Source organism: Neolamprologus brichardi, chromosome 14, assembly GCF_056152115.1.
Source record: "Neolamprologus brichardi isolate AB-2024 chromosome 14, ASM5615211v1, whole genome shotgun sequence".
Lineage (NCBI taxonomy): Eukaryota > Metazoa > Chordata > Actinopteri > Cichliformes > Cichlidae > Neolamprologus > Neolamprologus brichardi.
The window spans coordinates 19894125-19914533 of NC_142117.1; the positions used below are offsets into that span (position 1 = coordinate 19894125).

General features: G+C 38.6%; 1 protein-coding gene across 2 annotated transcripts in view; it reads right to left on the reverse strand.

The window, feature by feature from the left end:
- zgc:172282 (leucine-rich repeat and fibronectin type III domain-containing protein 1-like protein) overlaps positions 1-20409 on the reverse strand; it is a 176034-nt gene that overhangs the window by 61760 nt on the left and 93865 nt on the right. For both annotated transcript variants that reach the window (XM_006802055.2, XM_006802056.2), the window contains exons 3-8: positions 16068-16284; positions 13476-13627; positions 13089-13342; positions 12689-12932; positions 12382-12539; positions 11228-11608 (exon numbers count right to left, since the gene is read on the reverse strand). In XM_006802055.2, the coding sequence (XP_006802118.1) occupies positions 11228-11608; positions 12382-12539; positions 12689-12932; positions 13089-13342; positions 13476-13627; positions 16068-16260 (1382 nt within the window). In that variant the 5' untranslated portion in view covers positions 16261-16284. The remainder of the gene's footprint in view (positions 1-11227; positions 11609-12381; positions 12540-12688; positions 12933-13088; positions 13343-13475; positions 13628-16067; positions 16285-20409) is intronic.

Sequence of the window (20409 nt, forward strand, 5' to 3'; positions counted from 1 at the left end):
ACTGCTAACAGATAACACTGCAGGTAAATGTTACAGCAAGCCACTTCTGAAAATAGAAAAATATGACCCAGTGCAAGATGATATTGGATCACTTTATACGTATATGCAGAGGCATGTTTATGTGTATTTATAGAGGGAATTTAGAAGACACTAAGAAATAAAAGAAGTCACCTGGGAAAGTAACAAGAGGATAGTTATCCTTTCATGGATAATGAAGGGATCAAGAGAATGACAGAATAAGTGGAAAAATGAGTCAGAAAGAGTGTTGTGTTTCAACTCTATACCGACAGGAAAAGGAGATATCCTACTGTACACATCTCACAGAGCATAGCATAAATAACTCTGTTGTAATCGCGTTTCACTGACCCGCAACAGACATGTTCCTCATTACGGATATCATACAGAACATGTCCTTGTTCTGTATGATATACAAGCAGTCGTGAACAAAACACTCGTTTCAAAGGAGTTTCTGCTCTGAACAACTGAAATGCTTTTTAACAACCATTCTGTTTCATCAGTTTCAAGAGGAGTGTTTCAATGTTAGAATAACTGCTCTGATGATGCTGTAACAACTAAAAGAGTTTAGAGACAAAACAAAAACAGATGGACTTTGAATAAAAGAATTACCAAAAAGTGTTTTTGTGTTAAAAAAATTCTTCATGCAATATTGAGGCATACAAATACGACAAACAAGATTTCTGCTTTTCTTTATTTCTTTCAGTTAGAGATATATAATGTGTTTTTTTTGTTTAAGGATAAGGCCTGAAAAGCACAGAGACCTGAATTCAGATTTAACTATGTGTTCATCCAATTCACCCAAATACAGCGCAGTGCTGTGTGACTGTTTATGGTTCTTCTCTTTCTTTGTTTGCATAATTCCATCTTAATTGTTGTAATTAACAAAAATGAGTGACTGCAGTCATGAAAATCACAATCTAAATGGTATGCCATATAAGCTCAAGTAGCTGATGTCAAACTTTGGAGTTGGATAATGTGACCAGTTGCAGTTATTATGTGCTGAGAGAGGTACTCATACATTTCTTAGATCATTGCTTCATGTTACTAAGGATCTTTGGGTCTTTACTGTTTTAAAAACTAAGTAAAATTTCCATGACTTCATTTAGCTAGCTCAACCGCTGCTATACCAATTAGAAGCATTTCATGAGTCCTGTGTTTCCACTTCATTAGCAACAAGCATTGCTATACTACTTTGTGTTAAAATAAACACAACTGCACTAGATTGGTGGGTGCTCAGTGGCTACAGTTACACTGCCACTAGCAAGACAGCTGTTTAAGAACAGGGAACAAACAGGAACAAAGTATTTTTTTGTAGCTACATTACTTATATTTCATATAGTAAAGATTTGTTGACTATGTTTTATAAAAAAATAGTAAATATAAATAAATAAATAATGAACAAAAAGTGTTTGTTAAAAACAAAAAAGAAACGTAGGTAATATTTTAGAATAGCCTGAGTGCTCCCTATTCCACTGGATCTAATTCAGTTTCTAATGAGCTGAGTAATAATATTAGACAGACTGACAGTTGTGAAGTAGTGAATCCCGAATAATTATATAAATTAACTGATGATTGATGTTGCAAACTTGATTAAGATGTCCTGACCTCTCACAGCCACTGTCCTTATACAGAAGACTAAAGCATAGCTAAACCAAACTAAAATATTAAGCTTCTGCAAGCGCGTGATTAGAAACTCCATCATTAATGACGAGTTTGTTTATTCGTATTCCTGAGTGCCGTTGGATGCAATCCATCCGGCAGCTCGTCTCTTATCCCTGCTTATCATCCAAATCCCCTCTTCACCTTACCTCTCATCCTCTTCAGTTCCTCTTTTCCTCTGCTCCTCCCCCTTCTGCCCTACAGTCTCCTCCTCTATCACACTGCCTCTTTTCTCTGATGCTTACCCATCTTCCTTTGCTCCAGCTTCTTCTCTCTTCCACTTGCCTCCCCCACTCTTCCTTGCACACTGTATGACGTGTGTTTTTAATTACTCTTCCCTCTGTCCATGAAGATGTGAAAGCTTGGTGGGAGGCAAAGAGAGAGTGAGGCTGTGGACATGGGGCCGCGATGAGGGGAAAGAAACGAGGGATAATTAAGCATTGATTTGGGACGATGAAGAAAATGGTAACATGACACCAAACAAGGGAATTATGGGTCAGACACCCAGTGAGCTGTGCTGCTGAGCTCAGAAAATATACAGGACATCAGAGGTATAGAAAAAGGAGGAAGAGCAGAAACAAGGGTCAGTATGGGATTATGGAATAAGAAGAGATAAGCAAAAAGCAAATCAGAGCAGGAAAGAGTAAGACAACAGAAAAACGATGCATAGAAAAGGCAGGAAATGTAAAAATGGTGGTAAGTTCGGTGAGTTACATAACAAAATTGTCTTTCAACTTAACCTCTCTGATCTGACTCACTAGTGTTGTGTTTAATTGGCGTAAATACAGTAGATACTAGTAATGCAAGTTAAGTAAGGCTTGCACGTGTTTCTATGTGTGTGTGTGCATGCAGTCCTTTGTCATTGTTCCTTTAGGCTCATTAGGACATATACAGTGAATCATTCAATTAAATGACAATGACCTACAGCCACACATTGCCATGAGTGCTGTATGGAGACATACACACATCTCTGTGTGTGCGTATTATGATTGGGATGAGTTATTTTTCCTGATACTGTATGTGAGACTGTATTAAGCTCAATTGACTATTTAGATTAGTGTGAAATGAGGCCAGGCAAAACACAATCATTCTCCACATCATGCAACTGAACAAAGAAAATTTATATTATAAGAGTTTAACATAGCTTAAACTAGTGGTTGTGTTATTGTTGCACGCACATGTGTGAAAATAGCAGCATTTACTGTGTCTGCTCGTTTATGACATGCTAGAGGAGCTGATGGCTGGTCATCCATCCATTTTCTTAACCACGTATCTAACATAGTGTCATAGAGGCTGGAGCTTCTGACCACAAAGTTAAAGGGCAAGTTGCAGGAAACAAGCCGGAAGCAAAGAATAACAAGCAAATTCTTGGACTGCAGGTACAGAACTGCAAAGGAATTCAAGTACGTGCTAAAGAGCATGTTGTTTATTACTGCAACACTGTACTGCTGTGTTATGGCAATTCTTACAACACAAATACGTCGGTAATAAATGGTAAATGAGGTTGCAAACCCACCTACTGTTACATATCAGTAGCTGTTTTCTATCTTTTTATTGCTTCCTGTGTTGTATCAACATATTTGCCACAGTAATAAAACAATCAATATAAAAGTTCAAGATAGAACACTACAGCTTCGGCTATGATGACATTGTATTCTGCTATTATTGTCTATTATTCAATAGATTCGGAAATGTTATTTTCTGTATGAAAAAACTGTCATCAGTACGCTATCTGTTAGACTATGAACTAAAAATACACGAGCGATAATCCGGTGTCTCATATCGCTCACATTGTATCTTATATCAACCAGTTCTCACTTGACCTGACTCAACTCGACAAGCTCAACATGATCTCTAACATTGATTCCTAAACCTAAACAAACTGTGGCAGAAAAGGAAAAGTCAAAAACCACAGGGGTGAAAACATCAGTCCAAGATGAGACTTGACCTCTTCATATGTTACATAATTTTGCATGATAGTGATTTACTTAAGAGACTGAAAATGTAAACCCCCACCCCACCCGTCTGCCAACAAGTGTGTATTAAGATTAAAAAGAGACAGATGAGTCACAGATGTAAAGGCTTATTTGCGTTTCATATTCTGTACATTTAAAAAGATCTGCTATATTTACCCACCTGATCGATTACATAAGCACACATTCTCTTTTTCTCTCCTGTTCTCTTTCTCTTCCACCACGTCTTCCTCATCCAGTCTCCTGCCTCCCGCCCTACTGCTATGACTCTCCAATATCCTTTTACTACCAATCAAACACACACACACACACACACATGCACACACACTTACCATTCCAAATTTTGTTCTATCCTTGACTCTAAAACCCTTTCCCACTTTTTCACAGGTCCTCAAAAATATAAATGTGCAAAACAGAAGCACACAGAAAAAATTATTGTACTGAATTCTTTCATACTTAAGTTTGATGATGCTCCCAGTTCACTAAAAACATCATACAGTACACAGTCTCCAAATCTGATGCATATGAATATCTCAGGATTGCTCGTTAAGAAAAGAACATGCATCCATCCAGACTGGAGCATTATACAGGATATAATTAATTAGAAATATACAATGCTTACACTCAAGCAATATATTTCTTAGCAAAGAAAAAAACCTGCTTATAACAGCTACATCTGCTCTGATGACTAAGTTTAACAAATAACAACATGATGATCGGATTAGTGTTATAGGTTCACATTAACTAATGTTACATAATGTGCCGAGTATCCTGAATCTTTACAAAGGACCTGACAGAGAGGATACACATGAATGACAGTAGTCATCCTCTCCTAGTGAAATGAATGTTATCGGTGCACGATTTCATTCACCATATCCTCAGTTTGCTGGCTTTTTCATGTGCCTGTCAGTGCAAAGATGCACAAAGCATAGACAGAGCGCACAAGTGAGACCGAGAGGTGTTAAGTCACATGACTGGACAGATGTCTCGATTGGTGGGTGCATGTGTGTTTTTATGTGTGTATGTGTGAAAACGATTTACGTCAACCTTTTTCTGCCCTTGCCAGTGAGCATTTGTATCAGTAAATAAGAAACTGTACCTATACTTTCTGCACTTTTACAGAGCAAAATAAAGGTTTTATATATTGTTGTGTTCAATGTATAAAAGATACATCTCACTTTAAATGCCACTTAAAAATATACACATAAAGACACAAATTAGACAATGAAAATGATCTAGTCGTGTATCTATTTTTCTATTATTTGTTTGTCTGTTAATTAGACTGATTTTAATTAATATGTATCTGGCTTGCAGTGGTTCCATAGGTTTACACATTCACCTAACAAGCAAAAGTCCCTGGGGGAAGACAAAATCCCTTTGGAGTAAGGCATCCTGTGTAAAAAACTGCCTATTTAAACATGTGGAGCTATCGCAGTAGCAACACCTTGTAAATAAGGGAGCAGATGACTGGAGTTTCATGTATCAAACTCACCATATAGGTAACAAAACGATGGGAGAATCAGAACAAATTCACGTATCTGCTTGTTCATACATTCATCCACAACCAAGTAGGTACTGATTATAAAGGATAGTCAAGGGATTTTGAGGAGAATATCTTAAATAGAGTGAACTAATACAACAAGTACACATATGTATGCACACATACATGCAAACAGATACTTGATGTTATAATAACATTGATCATGCTTTTGAAGCTATATCAGCTATATCTATACCATTTACAGCCTGGACTTGGACTTGAAATGTTCAGATAACATGGCATATGTTCAAAAGGGAGATGCACTAATAGGACTTAAAAAGTCTGTGAAGGTTCTCAGTCAACCATGTCATCGTAGTCTAAGGAGCTTGCAAAGAAAAGCGTCTGGACTTCTTTAAGTTGCTTGAAGACGTTTCACCTCTCATCCGAGAAGCTTCTTCAGTTCTAAGGTCAAATGGTGGAGAGTACCAGATTTAAACCCTGTGGGGGTTTCACCCCAAAGAGGGACAAAAGGATCCCCTGATGATCCTCTACCTAATCACATGGGCCAAGGCGTGAAAACAGGTGTGGGTCACAATCAGCCAGGGTTTCGGGTGAGCTCATTGTGAAAGCTAGCCCCACCCTATCATGTGATTTCCTGAGGTCAAATGGCCCGGGATGTGAGTGGGCGTTAAGGCGTCTGGGAAGGGATCTCCTTCCCAGAAGCCTAGATGGCAGACAGTTGGTGTCGTAAGCCACCGCCTTTGTTCAAAGATGGTCGCTCACAGTGGACATGACATAAAAAGGATGCCGATCGCGGATCCTCTGGCTGATTTGGCTTAACCATGAATTGAAGTTCTGTTTGTGCTAAACATGTATGTGAAAATGTTACAAAATTCTAATAATGCATGATCCTAACAGCAAACCTGTGTGTGACAAAGCATTTGTTTTAGCCTCTCATTAGTTTGAGAGGCCACTGATCTTTGTGCCACTGATCCTTTTTTTTCACTGCATATCAACAATTAAGATTCAACAAACTTGAAATGAATACCGTCTGACAAAAACAATATGTGTTTGGGCAGCAGAGAGTTAAATGGATATGCTTAGCTATGGTTTCTATTTTGTAGAAAACATTTTTTTTTTCTTTTCAAATATTCTGTGTTCTTGATGATCCTCAGCACTTTGTATCATCTCCTCCAGACTGCTGCCTTACCTCCTCTCTCTTCGTGGCATTGTGCCTTATCCCTCCTAATGGATATCGACCATAGAAAGACAGAGAGAAGCTGTTCACATACAGTATGGACAGTGGGTTGTTCCTTTTTTTTTCCTTCAGCTCAAAGCTAAACTAGTGCAGCGTTGATGCATTCTAATGGATGTTAATTTCACAATGCCATATGGTAACATCAGACTTTGATTTTTAGCCATGATCTTATAAAAGATTTTCCATCACTACATCTATTCACTTTTGATTATCCTTATCAGGGTTGCGTGGTGGCTGGAGGCTATCCCAGCTACCACAGAGCGAGCGGTGCAGTCTACTCGGGGTTAAAATAAAGTTTCTTTTAACAAGCAAAACAGGAAAAAAACAAAACTACTGCAATGGGTATAATTTTAGGCATACACTCACCGACTACTTCATTAGTTGCATCTTGCTAATACTGGGTTGGACCCCATTTTTTCTTCAAAACCATCTTAGTTCTTTGTCCCAAAGATTCAACAAGCCTTTGGTCCATGTTGACATGACAGCATCATACAGTTGTTGCAAATTCATCTGTGAATCTCCTGCCATTCTGAGGGAGCGCTATGGGATTTAGATGTGGTAATTGTGGAAGCTTTTTTAGTACAGGGAACTAAGTTTGAGATGATCTAAGCTTTGTGCCATTATATGTTACCCAGCAGCGGGATACACTGTGGTCATAAAGGGAAGAACATGGTCATCAACAATACTCAGGCTGTGGTGTTTAAATGATGCGTGGTAATAAGTGGCCCAAAGTGTGCATATCCCCCACTATTATTCCACTGTCTGACCTATTGGTACAGCGCAGGATGAATCTATGCTTCATGTTGTTTATGCCAAATGTTGACCCTACCATTCAAATGTCACATGTGAATTTGAGACTAGTCAGAACAGACAACATATTTCCAATCTTCCGCTGTTCATTGTGCCTAACAAGAAAAGCTCAAAGTCTGCCCTTTTACTCTGACCAGAGACCTGCTGCTTACTGGATATTTTCTCTTTTTCTAACCATTCTCTGTAAATCCTAGAGATGGTAGTGGAAAATCCCAGTAGATCAGCAGTTTCTGAAACACTCGGACCTGCCTTTCTGACACCAACAACTATCATGCCACATTCAAAGTCACTTAAATCACTTTTCTTCCTCATTCTGATGCTTAGTTTGAACTTCAGCAGGTCATCTTGACCATGTCTACATGTTTAAACACAGTCTATGCAGTCATTACCTTGTGATTAACTGATATTTAAACAAACAGTTGAACGTGTTTACTTAATAAAGCAGTATAACAATAATGTTATATAGCATAAAGACATATGATGATTTTTAATGAATGAATTATTGTATGTAAAGATTAATACTTACTCATGAATACGTACTAACACATTGGAATTAGCTGCAATAGGATATATTTTAAAAATACATTATAAAATTACAAAGTAACTGTTTTTTCTAAAGAAACAAGGAAATATTTTGGTATGATGTTTATACCTCAATGTAGATTATTACTATGCTCCTCATATGTTAAATATATATATAACTAATAGATAGTTAAATAGATAGTTGGAGCAAAATATTTTCCATAACCACGCATCTTATCTTGCTTTAGGACCTAACATAGAACCAAGTCCGCCAGAGCTTATCGTCATATTTTTACATGCTGCAGTGCCATTTTCGGGAGTATTTCAAGTTGTTATACATCAATACAACCACAATAGCCTAAATTTTAATGCATATTAAGTCCACAGTAACTACATAAACTGCAAAAAAATTTAAAATCTTTTTTTTTTTTTAACAAATACTTCTTGCTAGAGTAATTTAAGAGGTTTAACCCTCAAAACTGTAAATACAAAAAAGTTGTGCAAAATAGTTTCCAACCACAGGAAATATATTTTGAGCGTCTTCTTATTTTCATTTTTGACCGTTTAGCTATGTTTAACCATGACCTAGGACAAACTGATGGCATAAGATGTAAGTACAACTCCTCCGGTTTCATATGCAAAAAAAATTATTGCGCTAGCTTATGTGGCTGCAGTTCTACAGGAATTTAGAAATACTTACGCAAAACGGAGCGTGCCCGCCCTGACCGGTCTTAAAAAACAACAACATCACAAGGACATTTCTGAAAACCCCATTTCCATCTCACAAGTGTTGCAATTTCACAAATGAAGAGGAACTTTCTTTCTCCTGTCAGCACGAATGGATTCAATTCTGTCAAAGGTTCTTTCAAGACTTATTTCCCCTGAGACAGAATTATAACTGTTGATCAAGACTAAAAAGGCTAAATTGGATTTTAGATAATTTTGTAGAGCAGTAAAAACATTGTTGATTTACTTCTTCAACCACAGAAGACAGAGTGAAATATTTTACCATTCAATTTGTGGCTCACATAATAAATAAATAGTCCAAAATACGCATATCAGATATTATTAAAGCCACCTGTCACTCACAACATTGCATCTAACATCTGGCAGATTTTCCAGACCTGTTGCCACGACAACTCCTTATATGTAAAAACACAGCAAGAGCGAATGTGAGAGATTCTAAGAGCACTTTAAAAAGAACAACTTAGAAACAAATTTAACTGGAACCCCTGGAAGTGATTCGTAGTAGGTAACTATACGTTTTCCTTGAATGCCGATGAAGCAGTAGAGGGAGAGAAATCTCCCTCACTGAATTCCAAAGAAACATCCTGTATTAAAGGCATCAAAGAAACCCCTTATCAATAAAACTCACAAGCAGAATATGAACCACCAACAGCAATGCATCCCTATATAAACTCAAGGCTTTAAACTGTCAAAAAAAATGATGGTGTGGTTTATACACCAACTTTTTTTCATCCCGCTGATATTTTTTTCAACATGGCATTAAATGCATAGGCAGCACTTTACAATATGGTTTACAAAATTGCAAGTATTTATCAAGGAGCAATTTTTTAAGAAATGAGAAGATCTGCTCCTTGAATGATGCAAATCAGATGTTTAATGTAAGCAAATTGTCAGTTTATATGTATCTAATTCAAAGTGGCGAATGTCTTCATATGCTTATTCGAATCAGCAGGGATTATTTATTAAGGTCAAGGTTTTATTGTTCCCAAGTCTGTCTTAATTTTTGTCTTTTATGCCAAAGAACCAAAAGAATTAAGAGGGTGAGAGACAGAGAGGGCTAGAGAGAAAGAGAAAGAAAGTTGTTCCAAAGAGAATCCATCTAGGTTTTAAACTAAGCACTTGTAGCCAAACCACATGCAAATCTGAGTGCTGCTGACCTCAACTGAGGATGCTGTCAGGTGGTGGAATGAATACTTCAAAGGCCTCCTGAACCTCACTAACATGCACTTAGTACAGAAAGTAATGTCTGGCCAATCACTGTGCCTGAGGTGTTTAAAAGAAAAACTCCCCTGTGACCAGGCCCCTGGATGAGATTTTCCCTGGCTTCCTTAACCCTTTAAAGCCTGTACCATGAAATAATTATCAGAAAGCTCAAAAGTTTTGAAAATGGGGTGTTTAGTGAACCTCCCAATGAAATAAAAAAATAGTAAAACAAATTTAAGATAGCATTGCATGTATGAGTTTTCAATTGTATCAAATTTGCTACATCAGTCTTTTTTTTTGTTTGCATTTTATTCCTTAAAAAATGTATTTTGCAATTTATTGAGTCACACTGGTGATGTAAATGTGTCAAAAAGACACGTATCTGGGAAGGTCTACATCTATGTGAGGCTGCTTCTGGTGTCTATGGTCGCTGTTCCGCAAGTCATGTGGTTAGGTCATCTGTCTGAATTTAAGCTGATGATGGTCTTTAGTATCACTTGTCTAATTCTAATTATATACTATGTTTAGGGGTTGGAAAGCAGCCATAACAGTATTAAAGTCCAGCCACCATCTGCTCATATTGTAGAATGCAATTGGATAAATGCACAAAGAGCACTAAACCTCAGAGTTGCAGCAACAACATAGGTCACATAGCCTGTCACAGTAAAAATCAATTCTGGGAGTTTTTTTGAGGTGAGTAATTTTTGTCTTCCAAGATCTCAGAAGACTAGAATTTGACCAAATCCCACTTAAAAGCCCTACTGTCATAAGAATGAACATAATCATGATTTACTCATTTAATTTTGAGGTCTCATAAGAGTCTAACATGGCGTTACTGTTGTGTGATTAATATGTTTGACCACAAAATCAACTCCATCCATCCATCTTTGAAAGAATCTTTGATTCTTCTAAAATTTCTATTGACATGACAGTTTGTTCTAAATAAACTATCAGAGCATGTATCTTCTTGATTCAGTCATTTCTTAACGTAATGTTCTTCCCTTTCCCACATTAACACGTTAACTATATTTGACACTCAGATCAAATTAGAGTCACATCTGACATAGTGCTGACATTGCCGTCCTCCTCAAACAAAGCCACAAAACATTTAGTACTAACTCATTCATAAATTTATAATGTAAATGCTGACAAAGAAAGCATACAGCAAACTCATCAGGACAGCAATAAAGCAAACTAAATGACAACCGTTGTAACTTGTTCAACAGACATTTGTGACATTTGGCCCTTATTCCCCCGTATTCACCGTACCCAACAATGGCTCTGTTCCACCACAGATGTCTTTATCATTTCGCCTGATTAGACTTTTACGACTGGATGACACTATCATTATCATCTGCCCTCATCCTCATTGCATTTGCTGATGTCTCTTGATTAACTTACACAAAGCTGCAGATACACACAGAACCACGCACAGAAACCCATACACACACTTACAAACTCATAAATGCCTTTTACTATTATGACACCATAGAAACATCAGACAGAAAATTAAAAGACACAAGGCAAATAATGAATTGACAGTGCAGACAGACAAACCTGTAAACGAGTGTGTCGTCCCCAGAGCTGTTGTACTGGACTTGGAACATCCTGACTCCAGATGTAGGGGTTTGACTGCTCCATCTAATGAGGGCAGAGTTTCCTGTCAGCTCCACCAATGAAACCCTCCTGTCTGCTCCTCTTGTTTCGTTGTTGGGAAGTGCAACCTTGGAGGAGGTCAGGATGTCAGAAGGGGCCGGTTCAGAAGAAGGATCTCGACTGCGGCTTGTGCTGTTTGCCAGATGGGGCATTGCTGTGACGACTAGCTCCACCCTTCCCGTGGATTCACCTGCCGTGTTTGAGGCAATGCAGGTGAAGTTTCCTGAATCCTTTAGGGATGTTACATTGATCTCTAGGCTTCCATTAGGGAAGACTAATGTTCTGAAACAAAAGTGAAATAGAAAGTGAAATATCATTAAGATAGCAATCAATTGATCGATACATGAAGTCAAATGTGAATGTTACGAAAAGTAAGCTGTCTGCTGGATTCTTATTAGATAAACGGGATATTATTATAAGAAGTATCTGATATTGACAATAAATTCCACCAATATCTACGGTACGTCGACAATATTTCGAATGACTGTTATGCTAATGTTTCTAACTGTGTGCTTTGGCATAATCAAAGGTGGCACTTGACAAGAAAAATGCTACTTATGTATTTTCCTTTGTAATTTGAGTAATGCAAATTACAACTGCTAAATCAAAAAAGACTTTTGAAAGAAAAGAGTTACAACACTCTAAACACTGTCAGTGATTTTATAAGACATGTTTTTAATGCAAAACCATAACTAGGCACTCATACCTGTGCCAAGTGGGTTACCCAATGAAAATTTTAGCAATACATTATAGGTGAGGAGATTATGGCCTTAACAACTATCGTCCTGAAACATTTCAGATTGGCCCACACATGTCAAGTGCCTACACCCCCCTACAATATCTGACTTTCTGACATACAAAACTGGAAGAGCAGAATATTGTAAAAACTCTGTTGCATATACCTGTGTGTTTGCCAGATGTATAGTGGCAAACTCAGTGGGCAAGTCATATTCCATAGATTAATACCACAACTTTAATTTTTCAATGAATTTACAATGTACAGGGAAGAAATGTAGTATACTGGATTAAACTAGACCATATGTTGTTGTTATTACCTGGATCCATTGGATATGAGTCGCCCTTCAGGGCTGATCCAGTGGACTTCAGGCTCAGGGTCACCATTTGCTTTGCACTTCAGACTGGCAGGCTGACCTTCCATAGCCACAGTATGAGGTGACTTTCGTGTTAGAACTGGTGGGTCACAAATAAACTCCTACCACGAAAAAAAGATAAGGTCACACTTCCAATGTCAAAGTGATATATTATTATTATTTTTGTTATAGAACAAAAAAGCCTAGTGCCAAACTTTGCCATTTTTTTCAATTACTGCATGAAATTATTAAAAATTGCAAAAAGTATCACCTCTTCCGGTATAGTCCAGAAATACTTGGCACTAAGGTCTGGGGGAGAGGCACACGTTTCCAGATCATCTTCTCTGGTTAGTCTCCTCAACCACAGAAGTTCACAGTTACAGTGAAGAGGGTTACCTCCAAAACTCAACACAAGAGAGGAGAGGGGGGAGCCTTTGGACTTGGCATAAACTGGGATTCTCAGGAACAATGGGTCTGGGGGGATTTTCTTTAGCTTGTTCGACGTCATGTCTAACCTGTTACAGGACGGCATACAGAAAGAAGGGGAGGGATGGACAAGAGAAGAAGGGAGGTATTTATAAAACCAATAGGGAGAGGCAACAATATACCAATTCAATGCTGCATTTGTACATCACAAAAAACACACCATTTGCCCTTTTCTATGTCCTTACCTTGCCAGCTTGTGCAGGTTGGTGAATACTCCCTGGGGAACATTTTCTATGAGGTTATGATCCATATTTAGGGTGTTGACATTGGTTAGGCGTCCAATTGTGTCCCAGGGCACCTGGGCAAGGTTATTGTAACTAAGGTCCAGGTCCTCCAGTGTGGACAGAAAGTCATCAAAGGCATGGGGAGATATAGAGTGAAGCTGGTTATTGGCCAGGATCAGATGCCGAAGGTTGGTCAGACCTTTAAAATGGTCATCCTGGTTGTCAAAAAAGAAAAACAAAAGGCAGTGAGTGGGTGTAAGTAAGAAATGATAACGACGTGAGTGGATTATAATAAATCAGGGATCTCTCTTTTTCATTCAATGTCATCCATCCAGCCACCCATGTTACCTTGATCACAGTTAATCTATTAGAGTCTAGGTGGAGCGCTCTCAGGCGTCGCAGGTCACTAAAAGCAGAAGGAAGAATCTGGCTGATGGTGTTTCTGGACAGGGTTAGATGCAACAAGCTGGTCATGTTGGCAAAGTCCTTTCTTCTGACAGCTGGAAGCAAGCATAATAAACACATAAAAAGACCTCATCAACAAAGTAAATTAAAAATCATTATATACTGTACACAGAGAAGTCATCAGCTGTCTCATGAACTGTAAATATGTTAAGTGTGGGGCTGAAAAGTGGGATCCCCATGACGTTGGGCAATAGAGTTCCTACGCGGTAACCACATAGCAAAATTGGTATGTCCCCAATCTGGCCCACACAATGTGCTTACACATGGCCCACATACCACAAGGAATGATGGCCCTTTGGTGGCCCAGATCAGGTTTGCCAGAGGTGGCCCACACATGGGCCAGCACAAGACCAGCTGCAGACACACTGGTGGTCCTGTGCTGGCCCATGTGTGGATTACCTCTGGCAAACCTGATCTGGGCCACCAAAGGGCCGCCATGTGTAAGTTGTGTGCAGCCACGGGCCACTTGCAGACACACTGCTGGCCCTGTGTGGGCCAGATGTCAGCCTAATCTGTACCTTTATCAAGCCATGTAATAACAACATGTGTCGGAACATAATAGTGCAAAAGTAACATGACAAAACTCTGTTAGCAGTGAATGGATTGATTCTTATATAGCGCTTTTCTACTCTCTTGGATTACGCAAAGTACTCTATACAACATGCCACATTCACCCAATCACACACTTTCTCTAGACCAGCGGTCCCCAATCTTTTTTACGCCACGGACCGGTTTATGCCCGACAATATTTTCATGGACCGGCCTTTAAGGTGTCGCGGATAAATACAACAAAATAAAACTAGTACCGGTACCGAAAAAAAGAAGATTTATTCATAACACACGTGAAAAGACCCAAGAAAACCGAGTAAACGATAAAAACGATAACAAAATAATGCTGAGAACCGATAAAAACCCTGAAAACTATACATTTCACACCTGAGCCTCAACTTTCGCGGCCCGGTACCAAACGACTCACGGACCGGTACTGGTCCGAGGCCCGGGGGTTGGGGACCGCTGCTCTAGACTGAGTGCTTCCTAATTACATTCATAAAGTAAATTGTCACTAGGTTTTGGATAAAATGTACACAAACCTGTCAAATCTGCATTTGAAACGTTGGCAACTATAGCAGTATAGTATTACAACATGGCATTTGGGTCTTCTAACTAAAATAGGAAAATAGGAACATAAATAGTGCCATCATTGCCAGACATGGCCCACATCTGGTTGATATACACCCCGCCATGACACCAGTCAGTCAGAAGTGCCAGCTTTATGCCAGATTCAGGGAAGACCTGTTTCCTATGGGCCTGGGTCACATAACCCAAACCACAATCGAGCTAGATATGGCATGCCATCACATAGACAGTGCCATCTATGCCAGGCCTGTCCCCTATCTGGATGACATAAGTCTTGCCAGAAGTCAACCAGCAGTGCCAGCTTGATACCAGATCCAGGCCAGACCTGCTTGCTATGTGGGTCTGGGCAAGTCAGGTCCCTCTAGACATCAGCCAACTTTTCAGAAAATATGACTCCTCAGCCATAAAAACTATTGATTCAGTTCATTTTTCTGTTCAACCAGTTGTTGGTCCATTTATGCTATTAAACTGTTCATAAAAATAAACTCCATATGTGAATGTTAATGACATTAACAACAAGCCTAACAGAAGCTAGAAAGGGGAAAAGAAGAAAGGTGATCGGAGAATGCAGGAGAATATACAGCTCGATAAAAGTCACAATTCATACAAGAAAAAAGTCAAATTGAAAGCAAATATATGGAAGATATACACAGAAAGATAAATAGACAAACTGACAAAAGATAGAAAAAAGGGCTAAATAAAACAGTTTAAGATAATAAGTAAAACCAACACATAAGAGGAAGACTGAATGTGGTTCTCTCAAACAGGGTAATGCAAAACTTATTTAAATTAATTAATTAAAATTTAAATGATCATTCAGGGTACTGTTAGATCTTTTTTTATAGCTTGTGTGCCTTTTGTTTTGGAGAACCTAGGAATAGAGCACTAACGGGAATCCAGATTAAAATAACAAGATAAAGCAGCACTTCAGTTCTTATAAAATAAGTATGTTTCTAAGTCACAAAGAGAACTCTTTGATTTAAGCAGATGAATCATGAATGAGCTTAACTATGCTGAACCATAAATAACAAAAAAAGTATTAAAGTTAAAAAGAAATACTCAGGCTCATGAGAAAAAAAATTAGTCATTGTCAGGCAGAGACAACAGAAAAGCTTCGTGACTGAAGCCAACATTTGTACTCACTGTTAACAAACTCTTCAGTTACAAACAAGTGTTCTGAAATAAGATAAATATGCTGCCAATTATCAGCCAGCCTTTTAGTTCATTTTCATGTATACAGCCAAACCAAGCAAACTCGCTGCAAAAGACTGGAATACTAGTCAAATTTCAGAGACGTATTAAAATAATGAAATGCAGGACAGACTGGAACGCAGTTACCTGTAATAAAGTTCTCCTGAAGCCGTAGCTCCACAGTGCGTCGATCGATGGCAGCAGGAACAAACAACAAGCCCGTCTTGGAGCAGAGGATAGCGAGAGATGGGGAAAGGCTCTGGCACATGCAGCGTTTCGGACACGGCTGTCCCCTGCATGCTGCTGCCAGCAACAGCAAAGAGAACCACAGCCGTTCCATTATCCTCCACTGGCAACAGGGTAACTGGAAGACAGAAAGGAAAGAGCAATAATTTAAAGTAGATATGATGAAGAAGCAGATATACATAAAAAGGACAATGTCAGAAAGTGGCAAACTGAGGTGAATCAAAGGTGAAGTCTGTCTTTGTTAGCTTGAAAAATCAGCCAGCCAACTGCAGGACTTTAATGCCAACAGTGGAAGAGTAAATCTAAACACTATGATTTGATTCACAGTTGGCAGTAGTCACCTTGTTGCATTTTAATACAAGTACATGTAATCGTAGTCATAGTTTACCAGACTGTGTGGCAGCCAACAGCTCATAGGTAAGGCAATCTCCAAGCAAAATTATATTGTCCAAAAAGGTTCTCTTCTTTACAGTTTGGGTTATATGAAAAAAAAAATGTGGTTCTCAAAGTGTCAGCAAAGTCATCAAGGATGCACTTCTACATGTCACAGTTTACCAAAAAAAAAAAAAGAGTTCCACTCTCACACTCTCACAGCAAAAATAACTCGTGATTTTATATCTGTGTATCAGTAGGCAGCGCTATGTTAGTCGTACCAGTTTGGCTAACAGGTATATCTGTGCCATGGAAATTCTGTTCAGCAGGGGGTCTTGTCTGCTACTTCTCTAACCGGCTTCTCCCTTGAAGCTTCAAAAACTCTAAAAAGAACATTATTAACAAGGCGTGACCGTCTACTATAGCATCTGAATATTTTAAATATCCAGTGTTTGCATTTATGTTAGAGTCTAAAGAGTGAATCTTATGCATTAAAAATAGAAAGCATAATACGATCATATCCTTTTTTAATGTACACAGAACAAAAATAGTAACTTGCTTACTCATAGATATCTACTTTTCTGGCACCCTTTTTTATTTGACTCTTTCTGTGGCATGCAATGCATTTCCTTCCATTAACTGATAATTAGTGCATGCCCATGTCCTGCTCTACTATTTAAATGCCATTTTAGACCATTGTTAGGTGGTTGCCAGGTGATATGATGGTCTCATTAAAATAAAAATGATATGATGCTTTTATCAGGCTGCATAATTCAATTCAATTTTATTTATATAGCGCCAAATCACAACAAAAGTCACCTCAAGGCGCTTCATAGATACAGGGAAAAACCCAACAATCGTATGACCCCCTATGAGCAAGCACTTTGGCGACAGTGGGAAAGAAAAACTCCCTTTTAACATTCAGGGTAATGAGATCGTAATATGTGATATAGATTAGAACATAATACATTTTTATAAGGTATATAAATTTGATGAAATCCAATTAAATAACACAATGCTTTTATAAGGTGTTATAGGTCCACAAATGCTAAAGGCGAGTCATTTTAACCCACTGATAGGTGGTTGCTAGACAACAGGATGATGTTGTTATATCTGATATACATAAGAACATTCAGAGGCCTAAGATGTACCTGTTTGCTAAGTATGGTTTCTCAACTCCTCATCATAGCAGCTGACAGAGCGTTTGTTTATCACAGTAAGATTCTACTGTAACTCCCTCACATTTCCTTCATGCAACACATTATTCACATTTTTCTGTCATCGAGCCTTATATTTAATTTTCTCTTCACAATTAACTCGCTCCATTACTTCAACTACAAACCAAGATGAATGCATCACATGAAGCTCTTCAGTAATGTGCAAAATGTGATGTTACAAGTCTTACTCTGTCACTCTACGGCCCACTATGCTCTAGCTGCTTGTCATTCAATATATTAATTCTATTCTGTTTAACAAAGGGTTAGAACCCAAATCAAAACATAGCAATCATCATACTTCAAAAACAAGTTTACAAAAATTAAGAAAAAAGGAAAAAAACAATTCTCTGTCAGTTCATGTTTGAGAATATGAAACATAAGAACAGTGATTTAAATTTGGCTGAAGCTACACAAAGTTTGCCTTTAACAATTGTAATGTGTTAGTCTGAATCATGTATTCATATTCTGACTATGAGTTACAGCAAAAGGAAATTTTCATTCCCTTGCTGGGACTTCAGTTTCCTTAGACTTATTGCCTTAATTTATCTCATGTGTACTCTGTGGTGGACAGAATCTAAACTCTGACATTGTTATTATTATTATTTTTATTTCAAGATGTTTGAAGTATTTTTTTTTTTAAATGTATCTTTTTTTCCTTATCCAGATTGATTGTATGTCTCCTTCCTTCAAATGATATGATATCAGCTGAGTTTGGATGATTGTCACAACCCGGCTCATAGGAAGTGACAATCAAGAGGGAGACCACACACAGGCTTTTAAAGGCTGTAAGACATATTTAATGAAATTAGGTAAAGCAACTTAAAGACCATTTAAAGGACATAACAGCCATAACTGAAACTTCCATGATGGGTGCCAGACAGAGAGAGCCAGAGCCCAAAGCCAGCGCCCTGCTGGTTCAGTCAAGGTGTCTTTATATACACTGGGACTGGCCTCTCAGGTGTGCTGCATCAATAATTGGGTCAGCTCCACCTACCTGCAAGAAACAGGTAACAGAAAAAGCAAAACACAAGGCCAGCCCACTGGCCGTCGCACTTCCCCCCATAGAACAGGGTCTCACCCTGAATTGGCAAACACATTTACATTATGAATTTGCAACTAGAAGAACATGCACATATTAAATCCATAACATATATACACACACGCAACCTCACTTTCAACACCTTTTGTATGCTCAAAAGTCATCTTCAGCTCAACTCCAACCTCAGCAACCTTGGTACCTAGGAGCAATTTAAGAGGAAGGAAAACGATACTGGAGAGGACATACTTTAAAGCATATGAGGAGTGAAGCTGCTGGTTACAAAGGGGCACGGGACAAAGCATCTGCCAAGACATTATCTTTGCCCTTAATGTGCTGGATAAGGCTGCAAAAAAGAGGGCCCACCACATGAGCCTCTGATTTGGGTTCTGCAATGAGTTCAAGAAAGTGAGAGGGTTATGGTCAGAAAATACCTCAATTGGCCGAGCAGAATCTAAATATACCCTAAAATGCTGCAAGGCCAAGACTAATGCCAAAGCTTCCTTTTCAATGACCGAATAATTCAGTTGATAGGAGTTGAACTTCTTGGAATAGAAACTAACTGGATGTTCAGTACCTTGCTTGTCAGCTTGGACTAGAACAGCACCTGCACCTTTTTGGTTACTGGAACAGGGAACTCTTTGATGGCCAAAACCTTTGCATCAACTGGCCTCACATAACCTTGGCCCACAACCTTACCAAGATAGGTCACAGTTGCTCTTGCAAATTCACATTTTGCCAGGTTGATAGTCAGATTTCCCCAAACTAGTCGTTCAAACAGAGTGCGAATACGATCCAGATGATCCTCCCAGGTGCTACTATATACCACCACGTCATCTAGGTAAACAGCACAGCCTTTCAGCCCATTAACAACCATATTCATGAGTCGCTGAAATGTAGCTGGAGCACTGCGTAAACCAAAACCCATGACTGTATATGAATAAAGACCAGATGGCGTGATGAAAGCAGATATTTCCTGAGCTCTGGGAGTCAGTGGCACCTGCCAATATCTCTTCAACAGATCAAACTTGCTCACATATTCTGCTGCACCAACTTGGTCAATACAGTCGTCAATATGAGGCAAGGGATAGGAATCGGGTTTGGTCACTGCATTTACTTTACGAAAGTCTGTGCAACAACGTGGTGATTTATCAGCTTTTTCAACCAACAAACATGGGGAAGCCCAGCTTGATGACGACGGCACTGCAATGTTGTTTTCCACCATGTACTGAACTTCCTTTCTTGATTATAAGCCTAAAGTTTAAATGTAGTTTCTACAATACCTGGGGCACAAAATTGGTTTTCCCACATTTTGTGCCATAATGTTTGGTCCTTTTAAATATGTCTCACTTCCTACCAAATTTTCATCACAGGTTTAATAGTTATAGTAATGTTGCTTACCTCTCACCACTGCCATTGCTTGAATGGACACCATGGTGACTTTTCCTTAAAAATCATGACAATAATGTATCTGTCTTTATCTACATACCACTTTCAACACTTAACAAATCTGAATGTGTCCATTCATATTAATGGGTAGCCACAAAAAAGCATTTGATCGTCCTAATATCTCATTAGCTCTTTTTTTTAATTGGCAATAAGATTAAAACAACCACGG